The sequence below is a fragment of the Choloepus didactylus genome, chromosome 20 (assembly GCF_015220235.1).
Source record: "Choloepus didactylus isolate mChoDid1 chromosome 20, mChoDid1.pri, whole genome shotgun sequence".
Classification (NCBI taxonomy): domain Eukaryota; kingdom Metazoa; phylum Chordata; class Mammalia; order Pilosa; family Megalonychidae; genus Choloepus; species Choloepus didactylus.
In genome coordinates this window covers 60,139,156-60,154,765 of record NC_051326.1, presented here as the reverse complement: position 1 = coordinate 60,154,765, position 15,610 = coordinate 60,139,156, and the positions used below count along the sequence as shown (strand labels likewise).

The following is a 15,610-nucleotide window of genomic DNA, read 5'->3' as shown; positions in this document are numbered from 1 at the left end:
GGTGGCTGGCGATCCAAGGAGGGAAGGAGAAAGATGTTATACTCTAAACCCCTTTGTACTTCTAAAATGTTGTACCATGTGCACATATAAAATATGTGCACATATTTTTAAATAGTCAAACCTTGATGTTAGAAAAGAGAAATTATGTGCCAGTCACTGGAAATTATATTACTGGGTGATAACTGTTTTGTATATATTATGGTGAAATTTTTAAGTATAGATAAGTATTTTAATAAATATAATTTTGTCATAGAAATGGTAGGCATTTGGTTGGTTTTCAATATTTTGCTATTTAGACATGATATGGGATGTTCTATAATGAACCAGAGGATGTTTGGTATAAAAATATATTCATTTGTTCAGTAACTTGGGCAAACCATATTTCCTCAGAATAATTTACAAAATGAAACGTTCTTAATTTTGTTTAGATGTCCTCATTTTCAGTAATCCATTCTAATCATCCTTCTACAATCTTCCTATATCTGTTGAAATTCAAGCTCTTATTCTGTTATCCTCAAGGCCTCTTACACAGTAGCCTAAGATGTTTCCTTTGAGAGATTCTCCTCTAGTCCATCCCATACAGAGTTGCTTTACAAAATGCTGCATTCCGTTATGTCACTCCCTCGTTCCGAAATCTTACGTGGCTCCACGTATCCTGTGGGTTACAGCCAAGCTCCTTTGCTGACCCCCAGCCGCTATCTGTCTGCTCTCCAATGTGACTCCTAGCCCTTCTGAAGAAAGAGGCTGGGGTTGCCTTTGGCTTATGAAAGATACTCCAGAGGCATCTCATATCCTACTTTTTCTAGTCTTTTCTGCCCACTGTCGCATGGAAGTAGTTCCTTCTGTTTTCCTCATTTGGTACCCTGCATGTAGAAATTTCCTGTCTTCCTAATCAGATAATCAGCTTCTTATTCATCTGTGTATATGTTACATGTTCAGTAAACATTTGGTGAATTATCCTCAATAGAAGGTGCCATTTACAGGTGAACAGCAAGTTCTTGTTAACACCGATAACTGAAGAGGATTGGTTTTCCAAGTGTAAAGCCTAGTGCAAAAGGCATTCTGAGGAGAAAGTGTGCTCTATCCTAAATATATTTGGGTTGTCAGATGCATTTGAGCATCAGTTGACGCTGACAAATAAGTAAGTAGAGGTCCAGCATCTTTAGATGTGCCCAGCAGGCACACTTGCCAAGGCTGGGGAGAGCACGCGGGCCGCCGGCATCGGTTCAGCTGACAGTCCTCGTTGTCCTGTAGGTGGCAGAACGGGGGAAGCCATCGTGGACGCCGCGCTGACTGCTGTACGGCAGCTTGTGAAGGATCGCCTCGGGGGGAGGAACGGTGGCTACAGTTCTGGAAAACAAGTAAGGCTGCATAATTTCAATTCTTAATGGGTGTGATACCTTTGAAGTCTGAGTGTGGAGTCCTGGTAGTAGATGGATTTTTTTTTTAAATTTAAAAAAAACAGTAGGGGCTTTGATCCCAGAAGGAGTCGGCGGCCCAGCTGCTCGTTTGGCCTCAGACTCACCGCTGCCAGAGCCAGTCAGTCCCAGGGCATCTTGCCGCAGTTGCAGACCAAGGACCACCCCTGGGTCGGTTTCCTCAGCCCGGGGGCAAAGTAGATGAGGAGGGAGAAGGAGCTTCAGGCCAAGAGCCAGATTCAAGGGGTGGGCCAGTCCTCCAGGGGGACTCGGGGTAGACCAGGGGTGGACAGGCAGCCTGGAGTTCCAAAGCTGTTACATAAATGAGTGGTGCAGAAGAGGAAAAGAAAGACGTTCCTGTTTCATGGGTTGGTATTTTAAATGCCCTTTTATGAAATGTGAGTTTTAACCCTGTTACAGTCTCGTGAACAGCATAAATTTTTTCGGTAATTAACGTGTGTATGTATGTATGTATTTTATACATGTAATATATACATATACAAGACCACTTTACTCTTTTAGGAAACTGGTCATACTAGCTTCTTTAGACAAACTTACACAAATATATCTTGTTCTTCCTTTTATTCCGAACTTGGCAAACTTGAGCATTTAATGAGCTGTCTTTTTTCTTTTCTTTTCTTTTCTTTTACCCCTGTGGCCTTTAGCCCAGGCAAAAGAAAATCACGTAGCAATAATGACTGCTTTATTTATTAATGAAGAAATTTGAGAAAAGAGAGGATTAAATGTTAGATTTTTAGCTTTTTTGAATGTTAGGTAGTTTACCTGTGAAATTATAGTACTGTAGTTATGTATAACATCCTAGGATGAAGCAGCAGTAACTGTGCTTGGGTCTGAATTAGAGCAGTGTTATTAAGGTGGTTCTTTGAGCCACAGTAAGGGTTCTCGTCATAAAAAAATCACAGGTGATAGAATTCAGGTATGTGTTATATATTGTACTTAATGTTTTGGTATTTGTTGGAAAGTAAAAATTGTTTACTATGCAAAAGTAATAATTAAAGAATGCCCCCAATTTGAATAAAGTAGTTTTCACTTGAAGAAAAACACTAAAATTTTTTAAAATGTTAGAGCACGTTATTATTTTAAATCCCTTAGAATGGGAATAGCGTTCTTTTTGGTCAAGCTGTAAATTAATGTTTTGCTTATACTTAAATGACAGAGCAGAAGTGAAAGTTCAAGTAAGAAAGATGTGATTGAACTGACAGATGACAGTTTTGATCAAAATGTCCTTGATAGTGAAGATGTTTGGATGGTTGAATTTTATGCTCCTTGGTGTGGACACTGCAAAAAGTAAGTGCTTTTTACCAAGATGTCTTTTAAGTCACAGTATTTTTAGTTCATTTATCTAGCTCATTTCAGAAGAGCTGAATTAGATAATAGATAATATCTCCAAAATCTCCAGTAAAACTCTTGATTCTAAATGAATGTTTAGCACTAGTGCCCAGAATTCTTTCTGTCATGCTTTCAGAAATTAACAAGGGGGTAACATCCAGGATGTGATGCAGGATTGGAAAACGAATGTGAAGATACTACATCTTTTGTAAAGCTAGATGCAAAATGTTTTCCAGGTGTGACTTATCTGGGTTGAGCAGAAAGTCCCTCAGAGCTTTGTACTTTTATTTGCCAGATAGTTAAAAATACACTTTTAAAATATAAATTTTTTTTGTAGCTTAGAGCCAGAATGGGCAGCTGCAGCTACAGAGGTAAAAGAGCAAACTAAAGGAAAAGTGAAACTAGCAGCTGTAGATGCTACAGTTAATCAGGCTCTAGCCAGCCGATACGAGGTGAGTATATTTTTCTAAAGAGGCTCATTTCTTTGTGAAATTCACAATATTTTCAACTGTTACCTCATCTGATACTCCAGGCCTCCCTGTGAGGTCGGAGAGGAGATGTTTAATTATTTTATGATTAGAAGAGAAGAGTTTAGCTAAAGCACTTTACTGTCAAAACTTAAAAAATCCTAGAATACCAATTTTTTTTAATACTACTTCGACTGTGTACGTAATGTGAGGTTTCAGTTTGCCCACACTTTTACAATTTTTCATATGGCTTTTGAAAGTTGGTCCCTTTGTTCTAGAACAGACATACTGTATTAATTTTAAACCTAGGGTTTGAATAAGATACAGCTAAACCAATAAAGATGTTATTTTTATCCAATGATAATTTGATTTTGTACTCTGATCTTTTTTCTTCTTTTTTTTAAATAGATTAGGGGATTTCCTACAATCAAGATTTTCCAGAAAGGCGAGTCTCCTGTGGATTATGATGGTGGGCGGACGAGATCCGACATAGTTTCTCGGGCCTTAGATTTGTTTTCTGACAATGCCCCACCTCCTGAGCTGCTTGAGGTAAACCCCTTAAACCACGTGTAGTAAGGAAAGCCTTCCCGCCTGATCATGATACTCTCTTTTTGTCTTTTTAAATTTGCCTTTTCCTTTCTTTTTAAAAACAGTTTGAACTGTTTAATTTGTTCAAATGGGCAAAACATGTCAGTCTTCCCTTTATCATTCTCAAAATAATAGCTAACATTTATTGAGCTCTTAGTCAGTAACAGTGCTATTCTGGTGCTTTTACATAGATTTTTCTTATTTCATTCTCACGGGGATACTCAGAGGTAGATTCTGTTTCTACCCCCAGTTTACATATGAGGAAACCGCAGCACAGAGAGCTTCCTCAGGCTCCTTTAAACAGCACCCAAGAGGCAGCCAGGTATGAACCCAGGCGCTCTCATTTCAGAGGCTGCGTATGTACAGATGCCTCATTGCCACCACAGATGGAATTCTTGGGAGTATAGGACAGAATCTTCAAGGGAAGACTGGCATTTTTAGTGAAATTGCCACAGTGATCTAAACATCTTTTACATAGCATTATTGTTTGTGTTTCTGTCATGCATACAGTTGAGTATTGTTTGGTAGAAATCTGTGGCTTGAATTGTTGGATTATTCGTGAACATGACGGTGTCAGGTCTGCTTATTTTCAAGCTTACTTTTGGGCGTCATGTCAGGCAGCCTAAAGCAGTACCTTGTCTTCTGGGTATCCACAGATAATCAACGAGGACATTGCCAAGAAGACTTGTGAGGACCATCAGCTCTGCATTGTGGCTGTATTGCCCCATATTCTTGATACTGGTAAGATGAACAGAAACTTGCTTTCCACTAGTTGTTCTATGGCCACGAGCTCTGAGAACATTTTCTATGTGGATTGAGTTTATGGACTCCTTTATTTTTACCTTTAAGAAATTTTGTCCATTTAAATCAGGAGCTGCAGGCAGAAATTCTTATTTGGAAGTTCTTCTGAAGTTGGCAGACAAATACAAAAAGAAAATGTGGGGGTAAGTTATTCAACTTTTTATTCTCAGTATTACTTGAATAGGAGAGTATTAGTGCTTTTTTATTTTTATTTTTTTAATTTTTTTATTGTAGAATATAATATATATACATAAAAGTGATAACTTTCCAAGTGCAATTTAACAAGTTGGAGAGCAAATTTCAAAGAATATTATAGGTTACAATTTCACAGTTTCAGTTATTTCCTTATGAAATATAACGTATATACAAAAAGGTAATACCTTTCGAAGTATGATTTAACAAGTAGATGTATTGGAAATTTCCAAATTGTTATGAGTTATAGTACCATAGTTTCAGTAATTTCCTTATTGTGAAATCTGACGTATATACAAAAAGGTATAGCTTTCAAATTACATTTAACAGGTAGCTATGGAACAAATGTCAAAGGATGCTGTAGGTTACAGTTCCACCATTTCAGTTCTTTCCTTCTAACTATTCTAATACCCTAGCAGCTAAGAAAAAGAAAATTGTATAAAGCTTCAGTATTCGTAATCCTTTGTTAAATTCCATCCTGTCTGTTGCTACCCCTTCCTCTAGTTCAGTCCCACTTTCCTGATCTTCAGGGATGTCTAGGCATTGACCACCCTAAACTGTTCATGTTGAAAAGGGGTGTCGACTTTATGAGCAAAGGGGACACATCTAGTTGATGTTCTTGAAGAGGCTGTTGCCTCTGGGTTTAGGGACTTAGCTGGCATAGAGGCTTTCTGAAAGATTTAAGTTTCTGAAGAATAAACTCAGACTTTTATAGAGTCTCAAATAGGGATCTGAGTATTCTTCAAGGTTTTCAGACTACTGTTGACTTGGGCTTATCATATTACGGTCATTTGGCATATCCAGGTGAAGCTTGCATAGGAGTAACTTCCAGGGCAGCCTCTTGAATCTATTTGAATTCTCTTATTTTGTTGCCTTTCTTTTCCCCCTTTTGGTCAAAAAGACATTCTCAATTCCTCAAATCCATGTCCCATGTTACCAGGAAGGCTCATTCATATTCTCATGTATTTTTATTTAAGATATAAAAATAATTATCACCTAAGGGGAAAAAATGTAGTGCAAGTCTACACACCAAAACCTTTGAATAACTGCTCAACAGTTGTATCAAAGTTGAGTTCTCTCATACTCAGCAGATACATGGAGGATTGTAGAACTGTTCTGTAGCCACAAATAACAGAAAAGGCCTGGATTCTTAAAACATTTGATGTAGAGTAGCTGCTACAGTGCAAGTATCTTTACTTTTAAATAACCAGAAAAGTTGCTTTTAAATTCCAGGTATATTCCAGGTATCATATATAGATGACTAGATGACATTGTCACATACAGCTTTATTTCTATAGCTTTTAATGGTTAGAGTCTTAAAGGTTATTTATAAGATGCTTACTTGCCCCAAAGCATATGTTTTTCTCATAGAAATCATATTTTAAGTGGTGGTTGGGGTTGCAGACTATAAAGTTAAATCTTCTGCTTTTGCTTCTCAGTATCCAAAAGTTGCTTTTCCCCGGGATCTGGTGCCCCCTGCTGTCCTTCTCACAGTGACCTTGCTCCTTCATTAGTTCAACGGATACGTACTAAACACCTACAAAATGCTGTGTTCTAAAGTATTGGTTCTTCAGGGTTTCAGAAGTTGAGTAAAGAAATTTGTTTGAACATTTTTATATGCTATGGTTAATGCCATATCCGTCAGTTTTTAAAAATAATTTGTTGTAACAGTTTTTAAAGAGTTATAACACTAATAACCCAGATGATATTGCTGGGGTTTCAGCCAACAAGGGAAAATTTATGTATCTTAGTGGACAATTTTTGGGGGGCTAGGGAAAAACTGTCTTAAAGACAGATAAATTCCTTCTGGAGACTTCTGGAGTTAGGGTTTAGGAAACATAATGAGGGTCTATAGTTACTTAAGAGCACATCTAGAGTACATGATTTTAAAAACCCTGTTATTCTTGATTTTATACCCATTTCATTCCATAAAATAGTTGCAGTATATTCTTTTGTTCTTTAACTAAGATCTTATTGGATTCTAACAGATTTGAAGAAGACCTTTGCTCTAAATCAGTCTGCTTTTCTAGGTGGTTGTGGACGGAAGCTGGAGCCCAGTATGAACTTGAAAATGCACTGGGTATTGGGGGGTTTGGCTACCCCGCCATGGCAGCCATTAATGCACGTAAGATGAAATTTGCTCTTCTGAAAGGGTCTTTCAGCGAGCAAGGCATCAACGAATTTCTCAGGTAATCTCTTGTTTTCTTGAGTTGTGTTTTATTTTGTTTGGTTCTCTTGGGTGGGCAGGAGAGTTTTTTGTTTTCATCTGTTAAGTTCTGTTGTGGCTTTTGATTTGACACTAGGTTTATATAGACCAGGCAAGTAATGTAATTATTTTGCATTTCAAATTCTAGAAGACTAAATACTTTTGAATTAGAGGTTTTAAATCATCCTTCCATACTTTGTTCTCTTTTCTGAGGAAGTAACTCCACGTAGTGGACTTCCCTGTTCTCAGGCTACTGTGCTTGCTCTGCTGTGCACCTGCCATTGGGCTCCTTTTTCTAATTCTCATAAACGTCTCGTATGTACCCGAGGGCAGCCCTCCTGGACCCATTCCCACCCTTAGCATTCTCTGTACTCCTGACCAGGTAGTATGATTTCCATTTCTGGATGCTTGACTTTGGAATGTAGTTATTTGAAAATGGATATGCTTACATCAGTGACTCTTGAGAATGTGCAAACGACATGTTAACTTCTCACACTCAAGAACCTATTTATATAGCCTCTCTATCATGATTGTCCTGCTATTCAGCTCATCCTAGAAACTGACTCAGTCATCTTTTAGGCAAATACAAGACATTGACCTAAAGAGATTTCTTTCTTGTTCACTTTTCAGTTGCTGTGAGAAATATATTCACGATGAAAAAAGGTAGCTTAAACGGTTACAATGAATAATGGCTAGTTAGAATAACTTTGCAAGTCTGAACTATCTCTGCTGCCAACTTTACTAGATTGTACTAGCAGAAGAATGTTTGGGGACAACACTATATGGAATGAAGAGTATGGGCTTCGGAGTCACCTCCCAAGGGTCACATCTCAGTGCTGCTACCTGCATGCTGGCCTTGGTGAGGTAGACGGTGTGGAGGAGTGGTTGGGAGGGCATGTCTCTGCCTTGGTGCAACTCTGGGTGCTCTCACTTACCAGCCGGGCAAATTATGTAACTTTCCTACATCTCAGTTTCTGTACGGTTGTTGGAAAAATGAAAGAGAGAAATCATCAGGAAGAGCTTGATGTATTGCCTGGAAAGAGTAAACATCTAAAATGTTAGCTGCTGTTGCTTTTTAGGCAATATAGGTTTTTCCTGTACCTTCAGTGTTGATGCTGCCAAGGAGTCCACTTCATCGGGGCTCAGTCCCTGGCATTGAGTATCTGAATACAATCTCAGTGATTTAGCCGGAAGGCTGGGAGAAGGTGCACTAAACAGAGAGAGCCAGAAACTTCCTGCCCTGTGTACCCACAGGCTCAAAGCACCCCCTTCTGCAGCCTCAGACCTCCCCAGAAGGATCCCTAGTACCCACTGGGGAGGGCACCTTTGGCTCTGGGACAAGCCAGACGATGTCCGTAGATTTGAGGTCTGCAAATCAGATGTGCTTTCCCAATTTATGCAAGGAGAAGAACTGTGGAGAGAAGGAATAGGATTTCTCCAAAACCAGAGCTTAGGTCAGGAAAGCAGTCTTAAAAAAAAAAACAAAAACAAGAAATGATAACCCTACAAAATATCTGCAGGGAGGATGCATCTAACATGTTATCAATCTGGAAATTTCACTTGTGGTCGGGGAGATTGTCCTGGTTTTGTGTGGAGATGTGATGTGACCTTGGACTTCCCACTTTGAATGAGGACTCGATGGTGTGGCTGTAGAAGGCTGTGGGGTCTGGAACCACAGTGGCAGTGGCTCCCTCAGCCAGCCAGTTCGGTTATGTGTTTCTGAATCTGTACGTAAGAGTGAAGCCTACAACACTTGTAGGTTGACTGATTATTTGATTGAAGCAGTGGTTATGAATTGCACACACCAAATATGCTGAAAGCAATAGTGGAATGGCACGGTGTGAGTGTTCAAGGAATGGAAGTGCATGGCACAGCTTGGTTGTCCAATTGGGTGAAAGAACGTTGGCTCAGAGAGCATGCAGAAATTGGAAGTTTAATGGTTTGTAATGGGTGTGCAAAGCTTAAGTTGAATAGCACAGTGTGTGGTATGCAAAAACAATAGGTGAATGGAACAGCTGAATGTCAAGGAGTTGTATTTGGATTATGCAGATTGGGTGTTCAAGGAGGTGCTGTTGCAAACAGTGGCTGTGCAAGAATAATAATCGAATGGCAGAGAGTAGGTTTGTAATGAGTAAGTAGAATTGAGGAAACAGCATGGTTATGCAGCCAGTGTGAATGAATAGCATAGAGTTGAGCTATGCATAGAGGGTTGCAAGGAGTGGAAGTAGAATGGCACAGAATGGGTATGCAAATCATGTCTTTTTATGGTGCGGAATGAGTATGAAGAAGTGAAATTTCATAGCACACTTCAGTGTGCAAGGAGTGATAGAGGAATGGCACAGAGAGGGTGTGTACCCATTTGTGAAATAACACAGCAAGTGTGCATGGAGTGATAGTAGAATGTCACAATGTGGATGTGCAAAGAACGAAGGGAATAGCATAGCTTTACTGTGTAGTGAGTGTAAGCAGGATTGCCAACTAGAATTAGTGTGGAGAATTTAAGCTGATAAATGGGTTGCAAGGAATGAGGATTGAACAGCACTGAGTGGGTGCACAGAAGTGGAGGTGGATGGCATAGCCTAGTTGTTATACAATGTGTGTGGTGATTTTAAGACAGATGGTTTGTAGAGAATGTGTAATAAATTTGAGTAGCACATAAATGGGTATGCCATGAGTGAGGGTGAAATAGTTCATGGTGCACTTGAAGGAGTGATTGTTGAATGTCAGAGATAGTTAAGAGTGGACATTGGACAGTGCTTGTATGCAAGTATGCAAGGAGTGCTTGTTGAATCACAGTGAGTGTGAGAGGAGTTATAATTCAATGAGACAGGCTGGGTGTTCAAGCAGTGCAAATGGATGGCACAACCTGGTTGTGCAACGGTTGTGGTTTGAATAGCTGAGTGATAGTGTACAGTGACTGGAAGTTTAACAGTTCACAAAGGATGTACAAGGTGTCTTCAATTATGTAGTGTGCATGTAAGTTTGACAGCTGAATAGAGCAGCTGGATGTGCACAAAGTCATATTTAGATGATGTATAATGTGTGTTCAAGGAGACACTGATTTGCAAAAGGTGCCCATAGGAGGAGTTAATTGTTGAGTGGCACAGCACTGAAGTGCTTAGCGTGGACATTGAAGTAACAGTATGGCTGTGCAACAGATTAAGTTGAATAGCACAGAAAGGAGTACATGAAGCAAAAGTTGAATGGAGCACAATAAGTATACAGCAGTTGTAAGTTCAGTAGAACACAGTGGGTTTGCAGGGAATGATGGTCAAATAGCACATGGTGGATGTGCAAGAAGTGAAGTTTGAATGGCTGGCAGAGTGCAAGAGTGAAGGTTGGATGTTGCAGAATGGGTGAGCAAGCTAGGGTGTTGACTTGCAGAGGGGGAGAGTGGATGGAGTGATAGTTGTGTGGCACAGAGTGGGTGTGCATGGAGTGGAAGGGAATGGCGTTGACTTCTATCAGTGTTTAAATGGATAGCACACGTGTACGAGTGAGTGTTGCACTCACAATGTGCATTTAAACTCACGCATTACAACCCATTGTGCATATCTACCATTGCTCTTTTCACACACAGTTCGTGGCCCCATTTTAAAGCAGGATGGACCCTGTCGCAGCCCATGAGGGCCATGCCAGTCCAAAGGCCAAAGAAGACAACAAGCATTTTCTGATACATGAACTTCTATTCAGGGCTTACTTACAGGGTGAGAAGTCATGGAGAGATCATGACGGCTCTCTCAGGCCGGGCAGGCATCGTGTTCACGGGGAAAACAACAGAGCGATGCAAAAAGGGCAGAAAGCCTTTTGGAAGGGTTTAAGGCAGACAAAGGCCTTCCTAAGGGTGGGGGGAGCATAGATGCAGGAACAGGTTACTTTGACCTGGGGGGTGGTGCAGGAAGGACTAGAATAGCACTTGAACAATTACATTTTGCTCTTTTTGTCAGACTAAGAGCCTCTCACTTCCTGCCTGTTTGCATACAGTTACATTTTAAGGTCAATTTACCCTTTTTGTCTTTACTGGCTTAGAAAAGTCATGCAGACTGCTGTGCACCAAAGATCTGCAGGCCTGTTTTGCTCAGGCCAGGGGTTGCCACAGACCCCTATACAAACTTTGTTTCGGATAATGAAATGGATGATACCACAAACACACCAGGAGGGTTTGAACACGTTTGTTACTCATGTAATGAGGCTTTCTGGGGAGAGCAGGGCCGAGTTTCCAAGCAAGTCTCAAAATGACTTGAAAGGGTAAGGAAATGCTTGGGTCTTTTGTGATTGTGTTTAGGGGTTTGGGATGAGTATGTAGTCAGGGGATTGCATGATTTGAACCTCCTTCTGGCACTAAAGAAGGGAGCAACAAGGCATTCTTAGAAACTTGCCTAGATGTAGGGCAGGAGGAGGAAGATAGAGTGGTGAAACTTAAAAGATGTCAACAGTCGAACATCCAGAAATGAAGTCAAGAGACTTTAATACAACACAGTCTTAGTGTTCGATTACTAAGATATACCATGTTTAATTTAATTGAACTGAAGTAAGCTGTGAGGGCACTCTATGAAACCTGCAAACCAAAGCCTATAAGGAAGGTGACAATTCTGTGAAAGCCTTCTTCAAGAACCTAGAAATGCATTTTCTGAGACATGAAATGGGTGCCTTGGTCAGTATTGACAATGTATGAAACTACCAAGTGGTAAAGGAGTATCCTGGCGAGGCCTTCTATTGTGGCTTTACTTTGGGTAGAGATATATGTGACCTTGATTTATACTTTCAGTATCTACGAGGCAAAGTATTCCTAGAGTCCTTGAACTCAAAGAGGGCAGCCTTGGATAGTAAATTGTTCTTCTGTCATTGGCCGGACTAGACAGCCAGACCATCGACAGAGGCCCTTGAGTCTAAAAACACACAGATGAGGTTTATTGTTAGCTAAGGAATCCAGTACTACGATGACTGCCAGAAGGTTAGCCAATCTTCAGGGTCGTATTGACCCTTGGATCCCATCCTTTCAGCAGCTTTCCAGTAACTTCCATGGTATGTGATGGTGGTAATTCCATCTGTAAGGTGTGTGACTCCCTTCACTCTTCATTTGATTCCAAGGGGCTTTCCAGATAGCCAAGGGGTCTGGGTAAGGGCTGACTTCCTCTGGCACCATGGCATCTCGCAAGGGACTGAGGAAAGGGAAAGCATCTTGTCTTGCAGGTGGGATATGCTTGAGGGCCCAGGTTTTGCTCCACACTACAGCAAGGAAGCCTCGGTAGCTCTGTTGAGATTACGGGGTGCTGTTTCCATGACTCAGGGCATATTGGACATTTGGATTTGGATTCAAAGGGCCATGGGCCCAGGGTCCGTGAGAGCCTCTGTTTCTGGGAGAGTCCAGCATGCAGCCAGCTGCTGCCACTCTAATGGTGAGCAGCATGGGGCCCAGGAGGACGGTTTCTTGCGTCAGAAGGTCACGAGCACCTTATGGCCATCAGGGTTGTCCAGAATCTCCAGGAATCATGAGAAGAGGTTGGTGAAGCCTCATCAGGGAAGGAGACTCTTCAGAGCACTGGGGGAGTCCGTTTTATTCCAACTTGTAGACTCCAGAGCCTTTTGAGGGAGGAGGCCCCAATCATGTATTATGGCATAGCTAGGCTTAAGTAAAATTTTTGAAGGAGGAATACGTTGTTTCCAGAACCCAAAAAGGCTGAAAGATGTTGGACTTGTTTTAACATGTGGGTGCTAAGAGGGTCAATAGGTGTTTTTGATTGTGTTGGGGATGGAACAGGCTTTGGCTTGCCTAGTGATTTTCAGGAGTTTGAGGTGGTGGGGCCTTGCCTTCTCTGTGGGACAGTTACCCCTTTTGTTAGCTCCCCTGTGAGTATACAACACAGTCTTGGTGATTGATCACTAAAATCTACCATGTTTAATTTAATTGAATTTGCACTTAAGTATGAGGGCACTCTATGAAACGTGCAAATGAAGTTGGCAGACCTAAGTTTCGCAAACCTTGCACATTCCAAGGAAAGATGTGGCCTTTAACCACTTCTGGGAGATAACTTCTGAGCCCTAGGAATATCCTGCATATGAAGGGTATTTCTGTATGCCTGAGGCCTTGGGCTAGGCCAGATAGTTTGTGCTGAAACTGACTTATGTAAACACCTATTGTTGAGTGCTTGAGGTTTGGGCCATGCTGCATCAGTTTGACCCCTAGGGGAGTGGAGACTGGGTACCTAACATCAGTCACGTAGGTGCACCAGGTTATGTAACTGACCCCAAGTTAAAACCCTTTACACCAAGGATCCAATGAGCCCGCTGTGGCAACACTGCTCGTGTATTTGCACATCTTTGCTGAGAGCTAAGTGCTGTTCATACAGATCAGCTGGAGACCCCTGGAAGCTTGTGCCTGGTCTTTCCTGGACCTACCCCATGTCCCTGTACCCGTTGCTGATTTTAATCTGTATCCTTTTCTCTGTAATAAAACAACTGTGAGTATTAAAAGATAGGTAGGTAGTTAGGTGGGTGGATGGATGGATGGATGGATGGTGAAGTTGTACAATGCTTTAATGATTTGGGGGGAGGGAATTACATTTCTAAAAGTGCACATCTGTTGTGAATCATCTTGATTGGAGAACGTCAAAAGGATATATAAATGTTAAGACTATAAAATATGGCGTTAAAGTCAAAGTTTTATAGTATCTTTTTTAGCATGCATTTCCCCCAAGAATTGTAATAAATGGATCCCAAAGTAATGACATTTATTTTTTTCTTTTTAAAAGATTATTATTAATTAATAATTAAAGTTACGGAAAATTTCTTAGCATGTACAAAAGTGGGAGACAAGCTAGCATAAAGGACCTTTGTATGCATTATTTTCGACTTCAGCAGTTACCAATCCGTGGTTAACCTTATTTCATCTACCACTTCCCATGCCAGTATTTTGAAACAAATCCCATTTCATTTCATCTATAAAACCTTCAAAATGTAACTTTAAAAGAGAACTGTTAAAAAACGTAACCACAGTATTGCTATTGCACCTAAAACATGAAATGATTAAATGTTCAGATTTCCTCAGTCATCTCATGTTTTTATGGCTTGTTTAGTTTATTTGATTCATTTCCCGAACGGGTCTTACATACATTGCAGTCGGTTAATGTGTTTAATGAGGTGTTTTTATAAAAAAGTATGGGAAATGCCTAAGTTTTTAATTGTTATAGGGTAAGAATTTCTGTAATTTAAATGCAGATAAATCTCATGTAATGATTTTCTAATGGATTTGCTTATAGGAAAACTAAAAACTCATTTTTCTGTAGTCTCGAATGTAAGTTCCTGTTGGGTGATAATTCCTGGAGGCCAGCAGTAACTAGAATGGACTAGGGTTGAAGGACTTAGACTGGATTCACCTCTCTGGGTACAGATAGGTTGTCATTACTTCCCGTTGCTGTGGAGGGAAACTGACAAACCTGGGGTTGCTTAATGAGAGCAGAGCCCTAGAAGCAGACCCAAATGTTGGCTCCCGGGGGCCTGGGAAACGACTCCTGTCACACCTTTAAAGAATGAGTTAGTTTGTGATAAATAAGAAACTTTCCTACTAGGTAAAATTATTCTGTTTGTGGAGAACTGATTTATATATGCATACTATTTAGGAACCTCTCTCTTACCTAGGTTTTAGTCTCTGTGCCTTGCTATCTTCTACCAGTCTTCTCTGCATTTTATTTCTTCTGCCAAGAAGGAGAAAGACTCGCCTTTCCCGTACCCGTCCCAGATGTACCAGTCACTGTGCTGCTGCCTGCCCTTCCTTAGCCACCCCCACCCCCAGCAGACGCGATCCCCCTGTGTTTTGTGTGTGTAGTTATTTGATTAGTGATTGTTCCCCACATCTGTGAGTCCACAAAGGTGAATCTGTTCTATGCAAAACTTTCTCTCTAGTTACTAAAATATAGCCTGGGAGTAAGCAGTCAATAAATAATTTTATGAATGACTGGTTGAGCTCTTGTCACTGGGGATCATTTCAGTAGATTAGAGATCCCTGCCCTTGGGGAGCTTACTGTCTTACATTTTACTTATAGAATGTCCTTTGTCCTTTTCCAACAATTTGAATTCCAATGTTCAAAATCTTTGGTAACTTATGGGAATAAATAAGTAACAATGAGACTGAACCCGTGGACTCATTGGAAATTACAGGATCTAACCCGAGTTTTAATTTTATTCACATTTATTTTCAACTTCTTTTCTAGCTTCTCTTGTTTAAATACTACACGGAAGGGAAATGCTTCAAGGAGAACATACAGGAACAAGAGTGTGTCATAAACTTGAGACTGCTGCTCTTGTGCTTGATCACATAGGCTTGCTCACATAGGCTGCTCCTGTACTTGATCACATAGGCTAGTCACGATCACATAGGCTCCTGTGCTTGATCACATAGGCTCGATCACTTAGGCTGCTCCTGTACTTGATCACATAGGCTAGTCTTGATCACATAGGCTAGTGGTTCTCAAATTTAGAACCACAAGACCTCAGAGCCCACCCAGGTACCAGTGGAGAGAAGTGTGAGGTGATGAATGGGAAGGAAACAGCATACATTACAGTGTACTTGTTTCTAGCTATATATCAGT

The 15,610-nt window shown here is 40.6% G+C and overlaps 1 protein-coding gene across 1 annotated transcript in view; it reads left to right on the top strand.

Moving 5' to 3' along the window:
* Positions 1-15,610, top strand: part of PDIA6 (protein disulfide isomerase family A member 6) — a 40,397-nt gene that overhangs the window by 18,662 nt on the left and 6,125 nt on the right. The window contains exons 5-11 of the mRNA XM_037812579.1: positions 1,255-1,361; positions 2,596-2,726; positions 3,106-3,220; positions 3,644-3,784; positions 4,480-4,564; positions 4,695-4,767; positions 6,847-7,005. Coding sequence (XP_037668507.1) covers positions 1,255-1,361; positions 2,596-2,726; positions 3,106-3,220; positions 3,644-3,784; positions 4,480-4,564; positions 4,695-4,767; positions 6,847-7,005 — 811 coding nt within the window. The remainder of the gene's footprint in view (positions 1-1,254; positions 1,362-2,595; positions 2,727-3,105; positions 3,221-3,643; positions 3,785-4,479; positions 4,565-4,694; positions 4,768-6,846; positions 7,006-15,610) is intronic.